Source organism: Nematolebias whitei, chromosome 5 (genome assembly GCF_014905685.2).
Source record: "Nematolebias whitei isolate Nwh7 chromosome 5, NemWhi1, whole genome shotgun sequence".
Classification (NCBI taxonomy): domain Eukaryota; kingdom Metazoa; phylum Chordata; class Actinopteri; order Cyprinodontiformes; family Rivulidae; genus Nematolebias; species Nematolebias whitei.
This window is the reverse complement of record NC_056502.1, coordinates 28,830,634-28,850,073: the sequence shown is the minus strand read 5'-3', so window position 1 is coordinate 28,850,073 and position 19,440 is coordinate 28,830,634. Positions and strand designations below refer to the sequence as shown.

The window sequence follows — 19,440 nt, the reverse complement described above, 5'->3', positions numbered from 1 at the left end:
ATCTGTCCTCTGCATCCTCTGTCCTAAATCTGTCCTCTGCATCCTCTATCGGTCCTCTGCATCCTCTGTCCTCACTCCAACTACTTCCATGTCTTCTCTAACTGCATCCATATAGCTCCTCTTTGTCTTTTTTCTGTTAGCTGCATTTCTAACATCTTTCTACCAATATACCCACCGTCCTTCCTCTGGACATGTCCAAACCATCTTAGTCTGTAACCAACCTAACAAGTGTACAGCTTTCCTTCCTTAAAGCTACTGTTTGAAAACTACAGTACTTATGAGTACTGAGTACTTATGAGTACTCAGTGGCTGTGGCTGAGTGGTTATTCATTCATTCAGGTTTATTTGAACAAGGGGTTCGATTCCACCAGTAGTCACGTGCCCAAACGTCCCTGGGTAAGACACTGAACCCCTCCCTCATTGCCTCTGATGTGTGTCCCATCGGTGTATGAATGTGATAAAGCACTGATTATTCTTTGTAGACATCTAGTAGAGTGCTGTATGAATGGGTGAATGAGGGCACAGATTGTAGTGTAAAGCGCTTTGAGTGTCTTGATAAGATAGAAAGGTGCTATGGATGTTTTACTCTTTTATTGATAATATCAATTTGTCATGGTTAGACAGCTGCATTGCAGAGCTTTAGAAAGTAAAATCAGATATACAGTTTATTCAGCTGTCATTTAAAATGATAAGATTTATTTTTTCAGAATTTGCAATAATAGGGCACAACAGGGACAAATAAAGCTGATAAAATGATCAAATATTTTCATCTAGTTTGGTTTATTTGTTAGCACATAAACTTGAGACCCTCTGCAAATCATTTCGTAGCTATTATGACATATTAGGCAACATAAGACAGATATTTAATATGAACTTTGATTTCTTTTTCAGGGTTGGACAGAAGCTGACGGATGACAGATTCTCTCTTTAATGCTCAAACACAAAGCATTCTGACCACTTCAGTGTTTCCAACACCATACACTCTTCCACCAATCCAAGCTCTAAATGAACGATTAGAGATAAGAGGCTGAGCTTTTAGTGCTAATGTAGCTAAAGTAACCCGATGCCTGTGCAGACAAGCTGATAGCACTGTGTGTGTGTTTCTGATCACAGTTCTGCACTAAAAAACAATCGTACTAATGAGACAGAAATTCTGCGTAAAGCTCATTGATGATAACCTGATTAAAAAAACATGTCTTAGATACTTAAAAAATTAAAAAATAAATATATATACATACATATACACACACATACATACACACATACACACATATATACACACACACATACACACGTGTAATATTTATTTATTCATTTTCCTTTAATTCCTTGTGTGTCTATATATTTGCTGATCTTTTGGTAGAGGTAAAATAAATTTCACTGCTAATTATACTGTGTACGACTGTGCATGTGACAAATAAAGTTTTACGTTATTTCATCTTAAATCATAAGAAACGGATTAAAGTTGTGAAGATGCTCAGTGTTGAGGAAAACAAGAAGACAGGAGGGTGGAGTCGAACCAGAAATATTGAACAAAGAGAGAAACAGCCAGTGTTTTTTTTTTTTCTTTGAGCTAATACAATCAAAGCACTCCATGATTAATTTATGGCTACACCAGAACACTAGCATCTGGTTTACAGTGGGCTGGTTGAGGGGGGTTCATTTGGGTCATTTTTTTTAGGGGAGTAGTGGTGCAGAGGTTAGAGAAGATGGGCCTGTGAATGGAAAGTCGCAGGTTCAACTTCCCGGACTGACAACATTAAAATGTGAGTGGAAAAGGTGAAACACCCACACCTGCCTCCACCCTCATTTGCCCCACTCTGGGCCCTTGAGCAAGGCCCTTAACCCCCACCATCTGCTCCCAAACAGGCCTCTCTTGAAAATGAGTTCTTGTGACTCAGTGAGACTACCTGGATAAATAAAAGCTAAATGAAAAAATAAAAACCATTAAAACATAATTTCATCTGTTATACATTTTAAGTTCCTTTAAACAAGAAGTTTAAAAGGGGAGTGGTGGCGCAGAGGTTAGAGAAGGTGGGTCTGTGATCAGAAGGTTGCTGGTTCAACCTCCCATACCAATAACATCAAAATGTGGGTGGGAAAGGTGAAACACCCACACCTGCCTCCACCCTCATTTGCCCCACTCTAGGCCCTTGAGCAAGGCCCCTAAACCCCCCAGCCCCCACACATCTGCTCCCCCGGGTGTCCTAGATAGCAGCTCTCTGCTCCACACAGAGGCTGTGGTAGCTCTGTGGTCTGTGGTTGTGTCAGGAAGGACATCCAGTGTAAAAACAATTGCCAAGTCTTTGTACGAGTTAGTTCACTGTGGCGACCCCTGAAGAAGGGAGCAGCCAAAAAAAAACATTTTTTTTTAAGTTCTTGTTAAAAGGGAGTTTTTCCTTTCCACTGTTGCATTTATACTTGCGCAATGAAGTGAAGATTCAATGCAATTCAGCGGCCACCTTAGATAGATAACTTTTACTAATTGTCTTTTTTATTTGCATGTAAATGTTCTTGTACAGTGTCCTGAGACTAATTCTGCTGTGACTTGGCGCTATAGAAATAAACTGAATTGAATTGAAGTTGGCAGCACGGTGGCGCAACTGGTAGAGCTGCTGCCTCTCAGCGAGAAGGTTGTCGGTTCAAATCCCGCTCCAGGGGCCTTCCTGGGTGGAGTTTGCATGTTCTCTCCATGCATGCGTGGGTTTTCTCCGGGTGCTCCGGTTTCCTCCCACAGACCAAAAACATGTCAGGCTGATTGGTAACTCTAATGTCCCTAGGTGTGAGTGAGAGAGTGAATGGTTGTTGGTCTCGTTTGTCTCTGTGTGGCCCTGTGATGGACTTGCGACCCGTCCAGGGTGTACCCTGCCCCTCGCACAGTGATTGCTGGACATGGGCACCGGCGACCCCCGTGACCCAAAATGGAAGAAGTGGGTAAAAGATAATGGATAGATGGATGAATTGAAGTTAGAGCTATCACCTCATAGTTAGAAAGTGTCAGCTTCCCCACCTAGACTGGGACTTTTCTGAGTGGAGTTTACATGATCTTCCCATATGTGAGTGGGTTTCTGATGGTACTCCAGTTTCCTCCCACAGACCAAAAACATGCATGTTAAGTTCAACAGTAACTCTAAATTGTCCCTAGGTGAGAGTGTGATTGCCTCATTTGTCTCCATGTGTCCTTGTGACAGACCAGACACCTGTCCAAGGTGTCACCCACCTCCAGCACAATGACGATGGACACCAAGTCCCCTGTGACCCAGAAAGAACAAAGCGGATAAAGAAAATGGACGAATGCAAGGACTTGAGGTTGTTACATGATAATACCTCCCAAACCTGATCACCATAAATCTACCTCTTCTGCAAATTTAAACAGTTAAACTGATGGAAACAAACAGTACATTTACTGATGCTTAATATTTACAGTCACTACACCATTAAATACTATGATTTATTGTGCTTTTTGTAATAATTTTCAGTTTCTATGAGACAAAAAGTAGTCAGTTTTGTTTCAAGCACAACTTTTTTCTTGAGGGGTCTGGTGAATAATCTGGAGACAACTGCTACCCTCTGGAGGACATTGTCAAACATGACAACAGTTACTAAAAACTGCTGTCCAGGCCCAGATTGAACCCGGGTACAGTTTGGACTAGGTCATAGCATACCTGGGGTATAATCTAGCCTAGACCCCTCAGTAAAGTCTGGACTGGGGTGTATCCTATGGCCAGTTACACCAGTACTGAAGGTTATGTGACATCTAACAAGGTTGAGTCAGGTCCTCTGGACGGATTCTTTTTTAATGAAGCGTTTTTGTCTTTTATCCAAAACACATTTTCAGTCTCCGCAGGCTGAACAAGTCTTTTGGACAAAAGACTACACATTTCAATAAAAAAGAATCTGTCCAGAGGACCTGACTCAACCTGGTTAGTTTTATCTACCTGGATTATTAAGCATGCATCAGGACGTTATGAGACACATTTTGCAAGGACACAAGGCTGACCCAAAAATCTTTGTAAATCTAATTAGACATACAGTAAATCTGGTGACTGGGACTGGATAATACAACTTTTAGCGCAACACTTTAATCCAGGGAAGCACAGTCACATCTACTAATACACCATTTACAAAACAAGTTGTTAACAAAGAAGCACAACACTTAACAGCTAGGTAATTTAATCTCTGAGCATCTGATACAAATCACAAGTTGTTTAAAGAAAAACTTGTAGCTGTACACAATGGTGTCACTTTTTATAGTGCAGTCAAACCACACAGGTATACCATAGCTGCTCAATAGATTTAAACATGTTGGTCAAGATTCAGTTTAAATGCTCCAGTTAGTCACAGCTTTGTTTTAAATACCTGCTGTATGTTTTGCACAATACCATGAAGTGCTGAGATTTACGGTACTTTAATAGCAAACGTTATGAATGCACCTTCATCACTCTCACAGCTATGTCCAAATAAACTAAAAGGAAAAAAACAAACAAAAATGATCTATAATTGCATTTTCTTTATTATGTATATACAGCTTACATTTTTGGCTTCTATTTTTATATATGTTGTGGTACAAATGGGAATAAGGGAAATCCAAACAACATTAAAAAACCAACCAAAAAAACTGTCTAATGTGTCAAAAAATTCAAATCAATTTCTGGTTGGAGCCAGCACGGCATGAAGCCTCTTGACAGAATGTTTTCTTAAATAAATTAGAACATTTACAGAGTATTTTCTCTAAAGATAGTTCATTTTTGAGGTTTGAATGCCCTTCTTTTTTTCTTTCTTTCTAATTTACATGATTTTGAAGTATAGTGAGTAAAATCCATCAATCCATTTTCTTTACTTGTTTCTTCCTTTTTGGATGATGTGGGTCTGGTGCTTATCTCCAGTGGTCAATGTGTAAAAGACTGGGACACCCTGGACAGGTCTCCAGTCCATCACACGAATGCAGAGATAAACAACACAGACAGCCACTCACACTCTCATCTATTGCCAGTTTAGAGTTACCAGTTAACCTAACATGTTTGTTTGATTTTATCCATGGGAGGAAACTGGAGTACCTGGAGAAAAATACCCACACACGAGAAGAACATGCAAGCTCCACTTAAGAAGGGCACCAGACGGGAGGCGAACGGTCAAAGGTTTGCGACAGCTCTCACAGGCTCTTGTGACAGCTCTAACCGTTGCTGTTCGGCCAAACCCCTGGTAAGCAGATAACAGTTCATCCAATTCTAATCCTTCAGATCCCAATCCTCCACGGTCACTTCAGGTGTACCCCAGGGCTCTATCCTGGGGCCCCTTCTTTTCATTATATTCACTTCCACTGATGACACCCAGCTCTTCTTATCCACCTCACTAAATTCTTCACTTCCACACTTTTCCTTTACTTCCAGCTTATCTGAAATCAAATCCTGGTTCACTTTTAAATTCCTGAAACTAAAGAGTGACAAAGCTGAGATCCTGCCCATTTATATTAAATCCACATTTCCCATATTCAACAGTTTTTCAATCATCTTTGACAATTCCTTGGTTTCTCCTTCAGGTTACGAGTCTGGGTGTCACACTTGACTGCGTCTTTTTTTACTATGATACTATTATTTGGTCTTTATATTTCCACTAAGGAAAAATTAATCAACTCTGTTCTTCCCGCACTCTTCACTCTGCTTCCATTGTGGTGCATATTAATTTTATTTCACATAATGATGATTGTAATTCTCTCCTCTTCAGTCTCCCTCACAAATCCCTCCGAAATGCTCAACTGGTTCCAAATTCAGCATCATTACTAAAACAGCTCAATTCCATCACCCCAGTCCTACAGCTACTCCACTGGCTTCCGGTCATATTTAACGACCTCGCCACTCCTGCACATCATCACCACTTCCTGTTCTCTCCGTTCTTCCTCGAAAATTCACCTCACCGGGACACCAAGCTTTTTCCACTCTTCCTTCAGACATCCACAATACTGACTCTTTCCTTCCTTTAAATCACAACTCAAAAAATCCATTTGTTCAAGTTAGCTTTTGTGCTCTAATTTTCATCCATCTTTACTTATTTTTATTTTTAATCTATGCTTTTATGTTGTGATTTCGTATTGTATTGTTATTTTTTGTGAAGTGTGTTGAAAGATGCCAACAACTGAAATACATTATTATTATTAATTATCTTAGCGAAGACAAAAAATGGCTACAGCTCAGTCATTTTTATAGATATTTAGCTCAAATATGGTGCAGTTGAGTGATTACCAACACAGTCCAATATAATCCATTCAGACAGACTGTAAAATCTGTTCATAAGTAGCCATTTAATAATAATTCAAAAAAACAAAAAAAATAAACAAACAAGATAAATGTGTTATTTGTTTCTAAGTAAATAACCTTGTTTTTTTTCCCACTAATTCAAAGTGGTTAAATAGTTGAAATCACTGAGGGAAAAAAAAACTAGGAGTGTCCCGATACTACTGTTGTGGTGTTGTTGTTTTTTCAGACTGAGTACACGTCTTTCAGTTTGAGTACTTGCTAATACTGAGTACTGATCCCGAGTTGTTAGTGAGTTAGTACTTAAACATTACTCAATGACTGCAGATTCACACATCTTTTATTAAGAACACAGCAAACAGTCTGCTGTCTGATCACCTGTGTTATCTTTAAATATCTCTAACCTGCAGACATTTTTTACTTTTTAATCCTCGGTTATTTGCAAAGTGGAAGAGGAAACAACATCACCAAGCGTAAAAGAGGTATCCGTCCAAAGTACCCGGTGTTTTAAGTAAGAGTACAAGATGCCGCTATTGGTATTAGGATCCCTCCGGAAAAGAATAAAATAAAAAAATCATAAAATGTCTGATTTAATTTTGGACGTTAGTGAAAGAAGTTAGTGGTACTTACATTTGAATTCATGTCTGTATTTAGAACTGTGTTTTCATCAAAGTCATCCATGTCCAAAGATCTCGTCTGCAAATGAAAACCAACATGCAGCATTCAGCCGTTTTAAACGTGCATTTAGTCCATCTCAGTTACTGGATATCAAGCCATTCATTCACATATTAATAACATACTTCACATTCTCATAAAGCCATGGTGTTTGATGTTGCCATCGTTTTTTTTTTTTTTTTCAGGTGAAAAAGTAACAATGTGTTCAAGACAAACTAATAACATTTCTGCCAGAATTTTAAAACAAATACATTTTAAAGTCAATAAAAAAAGTTGTTAAAAAGCCTGAAAAATGAAAAACATTATGGACTGTGTTTCAGTGGCAGGATGCTTGTAGACCAAATATGATTCAATCCACAAAAAATTAATTAAAGTTTTTCCAGTTTTTTTCCTCCACTTGATTAAATATCTGTGAGCTCTTCAAGTCTGGCTCAGATAAGCTAACCCCACACCGTAAATATTTTAGTTTTTCACATTTTATTAATTTTCACCAGAAAAAAAAAAAAGAGACAAGCTTGATAATAATAATTTAAAAAAAATAAAAAAGATTTAGATGGCATAAAAAATAAAAAAAAAACTGCAAACAAAAGTCTTGTGCATGTGACAGAATTTTAAATCCTACCTTGGATTTCCTTCGGCTGAACTGGAAAATGTTCAGGAGGCCTTTCTTTGGAGATTTTCCCAAATTGGTAGAACTGGACCAAAGAGAATCTAATAAACAGAGACAAAGCAGGAGGAGAGCAGATGGCTTTATGAAACATTTATAATAAAAAGGACAGGAACCAAAATCACTCTGACGTTGTTAGATCTTTAAATTATTGATTAGATTAAAAGCTCCTGATTGTATAAATCAGTTGTGAGTGGGTGCTAAATGTTGAGTTTAAAATAAAATATTTCTTTATTTTAAGCCAGATTGGTTTTTAAATTGTTTATTTAGCCTTATTTACACAAATAAAGGTTGAATAAATTAACATTTTATAACATTTTGGAACAATCTGAAGCTTTTTGAACTGCTCAGCAGAGGGCGCCAGAGATTTATCATTCTAAAACTCCACTTCTAATCTTAATTTCTATATAAGCACAGCGTAAGTAGTTAACACAAGGTGAATTAATTTTAGTAAAAGGATAATCTATTGCCCACTCAGTCAATTAGTTTTAGAGAAGCTAAGCTAATGTGACATCAGTCCAAAGTTCTAGTCACTGCTGAAGCACCAAAACAAAAACAAAACTAAACTAATAGTTTCATTAGTTTAATAACGAACAAGCATGTCCAGGGCAGTAAGACAGAGGTTAGTGAGGAATCAGACCAAAGAGCTACGAGGGTTTAGTTTGGACAACACTGAGGACTAATACCTGAGTAGTTAAGAGCGGGGGCAGAGGCCATTTTAGGCTGCAAAACTGGAAAAAAATCAAAACATATTGAGTTATTTTTCTTTAAGACAAACAAATTAAAATGTTGAATTGACACGGTGGAGACAAGGCAGGTTTTCACTACCCAAAGAAGATTTTATTTTTTTATGTTTGAGAAAATAATAAGCTATTTGTAGCTTTTCTCATTAAATATTAACAGAGGCTAAAAATAACAAACCAACTTAATGCCTGTGCCAAACTCTAATTATTATACAACATAAAACCACAACATGACATCATGATCTGCTTGTTTCCTGCTGCGTAGAGTTGCATTCAGGCCTAAAAAAATCCGACCCAACCCGGCCCCAGCACGTAGCCATTTTTTCCGAACCCGACCCGACCATTTAACTGGTCCCAAGCCCAAAAAAAAATATATTTTTGCAAAATTATTTGGAAAATTATAGAACAAGGCTATTTTAATTGAACATGCTGTTCACTTCGGCTTTTGTAGTTCAGATGTTGCAACTTCCTTCACACCAGATAACAGCAGGTGTGGGGACGTGCACAGCCGATGCTCAGGTGATCCATCTGAAGCTTAAGAATTTTTTTTACCTCTTTCAACCGGCCGGTCGGACCTGCCTCCTCCCCTACAAGTAGACCAAAACAATTTTATATTGTGCATTCTTATTTAGTTTTCTTTGTGCTGTACGATTCGTAAAACTGCATCAAAAGCCCAAGACTGACCCGGCCCGCCCATCAAGCACATAGTTTTGGCACGATGCGGCCCAAATTTCGGGTCGGGCCGGGGATAGAAATTGCAGCTCTACTGCTGCATCACAAAAGCTTTCATTTTGCATAAAACTGAATCCGTACCCACAAATATCTACCGGTACATCACATGTTGTGACCTGAGATAAAACACAACCACGGTCGGGGGTGTTGGGGGCGTGGGGTCAGGTTCGTGGGTCCTCTCACAGAAAATTTTGAATAACAGAGATGCCATTTCCTGCATTTTGGTGTATTTTAACAGGTTGTTATACATCAACATTTACCTACATTTGTAGAGACTAAAATTACTATTTTGGAGAGCAACAGCAGGTTGTGTGTGAATAGAGCAACTACGATTCTGTCAGGTGTCCTAACCCCCTCCCCTCACTTCACGGTTCTGAGCGGAACTCTTCTCCGCTGAATATATTTCAGCCTGAGTTCAGTCCTGGTTGCTGCTCCTGCTCCAGTCTCATGGCACCATTTGAAGCACCTGAAGGCTTCAATTCTCAGTTGTCAGACAATCCATCCATTTTATAAATTAAACTGAATTAAACTGTGTCTTTGACATTTTGATTACTGTCATTATTTTTGACAAATTAGCGCCGTTGTTTTGAAACGTGACGTATAATGTGAATAACACATCAAACATTTCTCTTTGTATTTTTTTAACAGTAAGCTTTTTTTATTTATTATGTCTGAAATGTAGCAGAAGTTCAGACACCTGCTGATGTTGTGTGTGCGCTGTGTAGTGCTGTCTGGAGACGCTGTGCGCAATGTGCACTGTCCACAGGCATTTATTTATTCTGATGAATAAATGATCGTTTCTGTTTCAGGGGTCTGAGAGGAGGAGAGAGGGGGTGTTTTTCAGTGCGCAGTCCCGCTGACTAGGGACAATATTTGGAGAGGAGGAGAGAAGGACACCGCGCAGAACCTCTGTGCGTAAATGTGACCATCTGGAGCGTGTCAGAGAGTTGGTTTGCCGCGTGTGCTGCGGCTGGAACATCCACTCCACAGACTGGGTCCGCCGGGCTAAGGGCAGCATCTCCTCTCGTTGTATTTTTAATAAATAATCAAAATAAAAATGCGCAATGACTTTGGACTTTTAGGGGCGGAGCTGCCGGATCCGAACAAAGAGTTGCCGAAACACAATGGATCATCATGAGAGAGTTCCCAGATCTTGTTCCAGAAGGATCCGGCTCAAATTAACCACTGGCGGGAGCCACCTTGGATTTTGACGTGGCAACCCCATTTCCAATGGTGACCTTCTTTACGCCTAGACGCAGCCACACACCACTTATCTTTTAAGCTATTATGCTCACAAAATGGACAAACGGACAGAGGGTATTTCCAATTTTCCTATTTCACCCTACAGCTTCCAGACCAAAGTAAATGATCATCTGAAAATGTATTCAGGAAATCCATTTTAGAATTTGGATATATTTTGCTGTTCCTGTGGCTTTACTCAAGTTAAACAGGGACAGCACCAGTCAACAGTCTAGTCATCATGTTTTGGTGCAATTTATTGCACTTTATTTATTTATTAAATAAAACTTTATTCTGCCATGATATTCAGTTTTTCTATTGAACATTTTGAAACAGAGTAGGTGAAATGACAGAGACTGGCCTCCCTTCAGTTTGAATGAATGAACCAAAATGAAGCAACATCACTGGCTGTAGTTTCCCCACAACCTTTAGTAATAAGAGTATGGAATGCGTTAATAAAATTAAATGATGAGGATAACATGATCCAGGCTTACCTAGACTCTGATCCTGCACGTAGAGCTCCTTGATCCCCAGCTCGGTCAGAGATTTGTCCAGCGGCAGCTCGTAACGACTAACGCCATCTTTCAGAAGCAGAACGTGAGCAGGTTTAAAGTCACACTTGTCACAGATGACCGGTACCAGAGCTTGGAGCGGAACCAGTGGGTTGACCCGGACCACGGCCTTCTGGCTGCCGTGGTAGTTCACCATCAAACGCACTGTTTTCTGATGCACAGAGGAGAAAATAGTGGAGACAGTTAATTACTAAATTCCAGTGGCTGGATCTGATGAAAAAGTCTAATTGGAGGCAAACACCGCGGTCAACACACAAATCATCATTCTGCAGTTTCTCCTGACATTAAAAGTGTACAACACTATAGAAAGTTGGAAGGACATCCATTGCTTACACTAATAAAACAGAGAAAAAAAAAAGTCATTACTGAAAAACTAAGGTGTTCCAGTGATCTGACCAGTGGACCAAAGGATTTTCATGTAAGAAAAAACAGCAACATTTTGAGCAGACTTCTTTTCCATGCAAGTGCAGCATCAACAGCCCTGTGAGAGAAATGACTGAGGAAATACTACAGACCTAACACTGATGTGACCGGCCTAAAGGTCCAGTGTGGAGGTTCTGGGAACATTCATCAACATAGCTTCAACTGAATGAGCCCTGATATCACCATCTGATAAACAAAAGATAAGAAAATCCATGTATGGAGAGGTGTGGAGGCAGCTCTGGTCTACTGTTGAAATCTACTACTTTAAATGGTGAATGTTTGTAGTTTTGTAGATGAGTGTTTTTTTGAACTGGAGTTGAATATTCAGTTGGATAGGAGTTACACTGTGGAGAAGAACAAAGGGAGGTTATTGGGTTTTCTTGCTTGTCTGAGGGAGTGTGACACCCTGGAGAGTGGAGGAAGCTCCAGGTGCAAAGGTGGAGCCAGGGGGTGGCCAACGGTAGCCTTAATCATTTTAAGAAGCATTGCTTTTATGCAGGGCTTATTTTGTCAATCGATCGATGCCAGAACACAAATAGCGAGCGAGCCGGCAGTGGGGTTGGGTGTGGGTCTGGGGGTCCTTCCCCAGAAAATTCTGAATAAAGTAGATACGATTTCCTGCATTTTGGTGTATTTTAACCGGTTGTTCAACATCTACGTTTACCTACATTTATAAACACTCCGCCTCTGTCAGGCATTCTACCCCCCACCTCCCTTACTTGATGATTCCAATCCCGACACTTCTCCGCTGAATTCACTGTCCCTGCTCGTTGTTGTCCGACTCCACATGTACAGCCTCCAGGTGCCTCCTCAGTCTGTTCATTGCTGCTGTCTGTTGTCCAGAGGACCTGACTTAACTTTCTGGATTTTTCTACCTGGATTATTGAGCATGCATCAGGATAAAACAAATAGTATTGCAGGAAGATATCTAGATAATGATGGTATACAGTCTGACAGTCATTTGAGTTTAGCTGCTCAACCAGGTGAACTGAAAATAAAATGATTGACAGCCATGTGTGACAGAGTGCTGGTCTCTGGTCTGAGGCCAGGTGGGGTCAAAGGGAGGCAGGGCAGCCAGTGAGCCCTGAGAAGAGCAAAGAAATAATGCATGGTAACTAAAGGTAAGGGACTCATCAAATATTCAAACTGTTAGCAGACGGAGAAGGAGAGGCAAAGAAATAGGAACAGATGCAGAATGACGTTTAGAAAAGAGAATAATCTGTAAGAGAGAAATACAGGAAATCCAGAATGGAGAAAAAAACAAACAAAAACACACGTACAGCAAAATAAAGATCTACTTTATTAATGAAGTCCACACAGCAGGTCAGTTCATTATCAACCACTTCCTACCTTGGCATGAGCCCTTACTGGTTTCACTGGCCTTGCCTTCTGCCAGTGGTGAATGGTAAAACGTAGAGGGGGGGAGAAATGTTACGCAAGTCCTGACAGTTATGATCCATGCACACCACAAACTTTATTATTGTGCAGACAAGCCTGTTATCTGCCAAATGAACAGCGTTCTACTTAATAATAAAAAAAAAGGATTCCTTGTGTATTCTGTGTAGTTATCTGAAAATATTGTTTGTTATTGTTAAAAAAAAAAACACACAAAAACCCATGCTTGACTCTCAAAAATTAAAAAGGTGAATGTTATTATTTAAGCAAAAAACAAACAAACAAACAGATCCAACGGAGCCGGGCTTCCCTGCAACTCACCTCTGGCACTTTAGGCGCCGGTCTGCGCCTCACTTTCTCCTCCACAACCTTTTCCTTGATGAGCACCCTGGCCACATGGAGCGACCCGAGCAGGGCGTTGGGTTTGAACCCTAGCGAGTGTCCCTCGGGTGACAGAAGATCCAGGGTGTGGAGGGCTGGATTCAGCTGGTAGCTACTGCACAGCTCCACCAGCACGTCCATCAGAGCTTTCCTGGGAGATAGGAAGAGAAAGAAGTGAACGTGAGCGTTGGTGTGCATGTGTGTGTCTTTGTATATGCAGAAGGAAGTACCACAGAGGGGGAGAAAGAAAGCGAGGAGGAGCAGACGATACCTAGCTCCTCTCCTCCGATGAACTTAGAACTGACAGACGTACAGAATGTCTTTTAAACATTGACCTCTTTATTTACCCTGCAATGACCACTGCTACTCTTTACTGTTATTGAACATTTTAAATCAGTCAAAGGAAAAAAAGATGATTTTTGGTCAAGCATTTGGAACGTGATCGTATATAGGAATATACAGGTGCTGGTCATAAAATTAGAATTCACGAAAAAGTAGATTTATTTCAGTAATTCCATTCAAAAAGTGAAACTTGTATATTATATTTATTCATTACACACATACTGATATATTTCAAATGTTTATTTCTTTTGATGTTCATGATTATAACCGACAACTAATGAAAACCCCAAATTCAGTATCTCAGAGAATTAGAATATTGTGAAAAGGTTCAATATTGAAGACACCTGGTGCCACACTCTCATCAGCTAATTAACTCAAAATACCTGCAAAGGCCTTTAAATGGTCTCAGTCTAGTTCTGTAGGCTACACAATCATGGGGAAGACTGCTGACTTGATAGTTGTCCAAAAAACAACCATTGACACCTTGCACAAGGAGGGCAAGACAGAAAAGGTAATTGCTAAAGAGGCTGGCTGTTTGCAGAGCTCTGTGTCCAAGCACATTAATAGAGAGGTGAAGGGAAGGAAACGATGTGGTAGAAAAAAGTGTACAAGCAATAGAGATAACCGCACCCTGGAGAGGATTGTGAAAAAAAAAAAATAAATGTGGGGGAGATTTACAAGGAGTGGACTGCAGCTGCAGTCAGCGCTTCAAGAACCACCACACACTGACATATGCAAGACATGGGTTTCAGCTGTCACATTCCTTGTGCCAAGCCACTCTTGAACAAGAGAAAGTGTCAGAAGGGTCTCGCCTGGGACTGCTGCTGAGTGGTCCAAAGTTATGTTCTCTGATGAAAGTAAATTTTGTATTTCCTTTGGAAATCAAGGTCCCAGAGTCTGGAGGAAGAGAATCCACGTTGCTTGAGGTCCAGTGTCAAATGTCCACAGTCAGTGATGGTTTGGGGGTGTTATGTCATCTGCTGGTGTTGGTCCACTGTGTCTTCTGAGGTCCAAGGTCAACGCAGCCGTCTACCAGGAAGTTTTAGAACACTTCGTGCTTCCTGCTGCTGACCAACTTTATGGAGATGCAGATTTAGTTTTCCAACAGGAACTGGCACCTGCACACAGTGCCAAAACTACCAGTACCTGGTTTAAGGACCATAACTTAAGGACCCTATTCTTAATTGTCCAGCAAACTCAGCTGACCTTAACCCCGTAGAAAATCTATGGAGTATTGTGAAGAGGAAGATGTGATACACCAGACTCAACAATTCAGAAGAGCTGAAGGCCACTATCAGAGCAACCTGGACTCATAACACCTGAGCAGTGCCACAGACTGATCGACTCCATGCCACGCTGCATTACTGCAGTAATCCAGGCGAAAGGAGCTCCAACTAAGTATTGATGCTGCACATGCTCATACTTTTCATGTTCATAGTATTCAATTGGCCAACATTTCTAAAAATCATTATTTTATTGGGCTTAAGTAATATTCTAATTTTCTGAGATACTGAATTTGGGGTTTTCATTAGTTGTCAGTTATAATCATGAACATTAAAAGAAATAAACATTTGAAATATATCAGTCTGTGTGTAATGAATTAATAGAATATACAAGTTTCACTTTTTGAATGTAATTACTGAAATAAATCAACTTTTCCACGATATTGTAATTTCATGATCAGCACAAGTAATAACCCTTTGAGTTGAAACAAAGTCATTTCAAGGCAGAACTCTATCAGTCTGACAAATATAAAGGTCTACTGTTTTAAGATAAATTGCACTGTGTAAAGCACTACCTGTGCTATATTTTTAAATATCATCCTTATAAATATATCAGGTATATGAAAGAAAAACATCAACTGAGTGTCAACTTTTAGGAGTTTAATCACTTTAAATCACATTCTTGACTTGTAAACGTCACATGAGTGTTATGTTTGAAAATGACAATATCTGAACTTTCTTGTCACTAAAAATACTTGAACATTTAAAGCGGTGAAACTGGTAATACCAGGCAAACTAGACAAACAGATTTGACAGAATTAATGCAAACACTGTCATTTATTTTTCATATTTGATCTCTTATTGAGTTACAACTATTCAAAAATGTTGCAACCCACTCAGAGCCAATACAAATGCATTTTTTCTATTATAAAAGTTAAACTATTAAAATTGTTAATAGCAAAACAAAACTTGTATTCTTGTTGATACCTGCCTCCAGGCCTGCAACCTAGGGGAAACAATGGTCAGAGTCAAAGAGGTTTTATTGTCATTTCAGCTACGTACAAGTACATATTGAAATGAAACAGCGTGAACTGTTTATTTAAAATATTATAGTATTTAAATTGTAGAGAAGAGAAGTGCAGCAGGACATCAAAGGGTTAACCCTTCACGCAGCTCTGCAGCACGGAGCAGAAATGTACTTCTTGATCAACTACACTGAAACAACTGAACATAGAAGCTCTAAAATAATTTAAAATAACTGTTAACACTTTTATATTTTGTGATTATGATGATTTCACGATGCGACATACTTTGAATTTTAAGTTGGAAGACAAAAGTTGATCAGTGCATCTGGACAGCAAAGGGTTCACGAAACTGCTGCAGTATGGAGGAGAAATGCAGGAGGGAGCTTCCCCCTGCAGTTGTGGGCTGCACACAGGTGCTAAATCATTTAAAATAATTTATTTTAATCATTTAAAATAATTTATTTTAAATGAACAATTCGTGGCTCATCCATCAATCAGCCACTTGTGTGTCATGTCCACTAATTTTTTAGTTCTTTATGCAAGTGTAAGTTGTTGCAACATTATGGATCCAAAAAAACAACAAGACATTACACGCAAGAATCATAAAATTAGAAGGAGCAAATCATGTGTAAATCATTTAACATCACTTTTAGGGATTCATTTCAGTTCAGTGCCTGGAACTTGAACAAAAACGAAAGGGTGAAGAGGATTGGGTTGATTTTTAAAATTTTGATTTTTGAGCATAGAACAGCTGTTACATCAGAAACTTACAAAGACTTCAGTTTTTCAACACTAAATGGAGTCTAGTCTACTTATGAAATACCAACATTTAAACAAAGACTCAAAAACAAAGTAAAAAATAGATGCTCTGCTGTCCATAACTTAGTGTTGTTGGGGGAGCAGGTGATGACGAGGCCTGTAGTTTTGCCTGTCAATCTTCAGAGCAAAACTTTAGAGAAACATCCAGCTCTGGTTACAGAACAGAGGCGCAGCTTCACAAAGAGCATCACTGTCCATCAGTCACCCACAAACTAACAATACGGAGAAAATCTGAAATCACTGGAGTCCAGATCTGCTCCGTTTAACATGACTTTATGAATCATTTCACAGCAAAGCAAGAAATACGGAAAATACAAACCACAACTACATTTCATGTATTTATGTGGCATTATGAAGCTTGTTCAGTAAATTGTAGTTCAAGCTATTATTATTAATAATAAAAAAACTTAAATGTTTTACAAATATCACAAAAACTAGGTAATTAAAACCAGTTTGCGTTACTTTTCAATGTTTGTCACAGAGCATAGGTGTTTATCTGTTTTGTCTTTATCATATTTTACTGGATATGTAATATGAAAAAATAGTGGGTGTTGGACTTTAAAATGTATTATTATCAAGCTTAATAAAAGTATGACATAATGATGTGTAGAGTACATACAGACAGATAAAGAGGACATAAAAAGAGTGCGCTCACATCAGTCAGCTTAGAAACAGGCTGTTTCTCAAATTTCGCCCCACGGATAGGGATAAAGATGGATGGATGGATAGAGAGAGTTATCCCTTCCTCCCTTCCAAAAGTATTGTTGCTCAGCAATCAGTCTGTTCTGATAATGACATATTCTGGTGTTCACATTAAAGTATTTTGACACTGAAAAACTTGCTTTGTGACAGGAGCATTGTCTTCTTCTTTCAGCTGCTCTCTTCCTCAGGGGTCTCCATGGGTGTCTGCCGTGCGACCACGGCACCCTTCCGGTTATTTTGTTCCAAGGTGGAGAGGAAACTCACAAGAACTCAATGAAATCAGGAGAGGTAACTTCTTTTTACCTTTTAATGAAGGCAAGGCAGGAAAAATTACAAGCTCAGCGCTGAGGCGTCCGACCCGTCGCAACCCAGAACCGGAAGCCTGCAAAACAACGCTCTAGCTTATGTTGACCCTTGGCTTCGCCTTCACATCCGGGGAACGCATCCTATCAGAGTGTATCAGAGGGGTGACTTTGTGTGACTGTACGCTCTTATGTGTTTCTGATGGTGGATAACTAGGATGAAGTGCAATCTAAGTGTTGGAAGCAAGCAGGAACAAAAATGACTCCTTATCGGGTGTTGAGCCTGGGATCGCTCGTTGTGAGCAGCTGAGACTGGTCTGATCTAGTCAGAAATAGGTTATAGGTCAGAGTAGACCAGACCGAGCCTCCAGCAAGGTTAAAACTTCTAACACAGGGAACTAACTTGAACAAAGACTCAGCAATTGTTTTTACACCAGATGTCCTTCCTGAAGCAGCCACAGAGCACCGAGCTACCACAGCCCTCTGTGTGGAGCAGAGAGCTGCTATCTGGGGCACCTGGGGGATCAGATGATGGGGGTTAAGGGCCTTGCGCAAGGGCTTGGAGTGGGGCAAATGAGGGTGGAGGCAGGTGTGGAGGTTTCACCTTTCCCACCCACATTTTTTATGTTGTTGGTTCGGGAATCAAACCGGCAACCTTCCAATCACAGGCACACCTTCAACAACCTCTGCACCACCACTCCCCTTCATAAATGACAATCTGTTCTTAAGTGGCAACCCTTAATGACAGTGTTTGTAATTCACATACTTTATTTAATAACTATCAAGCTCTTACAAGGTTTATGAATAAAAACCAGTTGTTATTGAAGAAATGTCCTTCATGAAGAAAATTTACAAAAACTACACCACTGAGAAGTAGAACAAAGATACCTTCTGACTATTTGTCTCATTTTAGCAGAGGCATCCTCAGTTTTCTGCCTGAACAGTGAAAAGCTTATTAATGAAAGAGAGCATTAGCAGGAGAGCTGAGCGACCGCTGGGACAAAGCAGAGGGTCCCCTTCACAGGACCCCGCTGCAACAGTGACATTCAGCCAGTGCTATACTGTTTGATTACAAACAATGAAGGTCCACTTATGTAACCTGTTTGTTCTGTGGAGCACATTCTCAAATTTTTTTTATTTTTTTTTACCAAATCAACTTGTACCATAAATAAGCGGCATGCAATAATCAAATTTATCTATGATTAAACGTTTTACAAACAGATTTGTGCAGAAAGGCACAGTTCCAAAACAAATCCCACAGAAATTGTTGAGAATAAATGTATTCTTGTGTGACTAACCATTCGACTCACCTTCCATCTTCTGTTACGAATGTTTGTTGCCCCCATGGAAGAGTTAACATGAAGTCAACTGTGGGCTTCAGGAAGTTCTCCTTAGCATCCATAGCTAATGTCCCTCCGCCATCAGGTACAGAGTTTCTGAATTGGTGACGTGGAGCAGGTTGGGGGGCCTGTGGGGGAGGGGGGGCATGGCCTTTCATTCTCCTCCTGGAGGGAAACAAATACAGAAACTATAAAGTTTTTGTTGTTGCTTTCTACACTGGCCATGATGAGTCTTTCATGCAAATCTTCACATGATGTAGTTGATTATTTTACTAACACACTGATCAACGCATCCAGGATTTACGGTGTGTTAACCCTGTGTTGTCCTTCAACTTTATGGCCATTCATGCTCCTTAGCGGGGGAAAAATAAATCAACCCCTTGCCTCCATTAGTACACCCAAAATGACTTTCTTAAATAATTCCAGTCCTGAGTTTCGTGAAAACCCTTCAGCCCACCAGACCCAACAAAACCAGAAACTGACAATGAGGCCTTGATTTCAGTCAAACTTACACAGATCACTCAGTAGTCAGTTTTTTATTTTTAATTTATTTTTATATTATCATTTTACTCTATTCATACAGAATGCCAGTTTTTATTTAGTTTTTTG

The 19,440-nt window shown here is 39.7% G+C and overlaps 1 protein-coding gene across 1 annotated transcript in view; it reads right to left on the bottom strand.

The window, feature by feature from the left end:
* cobl (cordon-bleu WH2 repeat protein) overlaps nucleotides 1-13,276 on the bottom strand; it is a gene marked incomplete in the record, with an annotated part of 51,416 nt that extends 38,140 nt beyond the window's left edge. Inside the window, 4 exon segments of the mRNA XM_037677267.1 lie at nucleotides 7,549-7,637; nucleotides 8,280-8,324; nucleotides 10,802-11,030; nucleotides 13,019-13,276. Of these exon segments, the coding sequence (XP_037533195.1) occupies nucleotides 7,549-7,637; nucleotides 8,280-8,324; nucleotides 10,802-11,030; nucleotides 13,019-13,276 (621 nt within the window).
* Nucleotides 13,277-19,440: the final 6,164 nt, after the last annotated feature.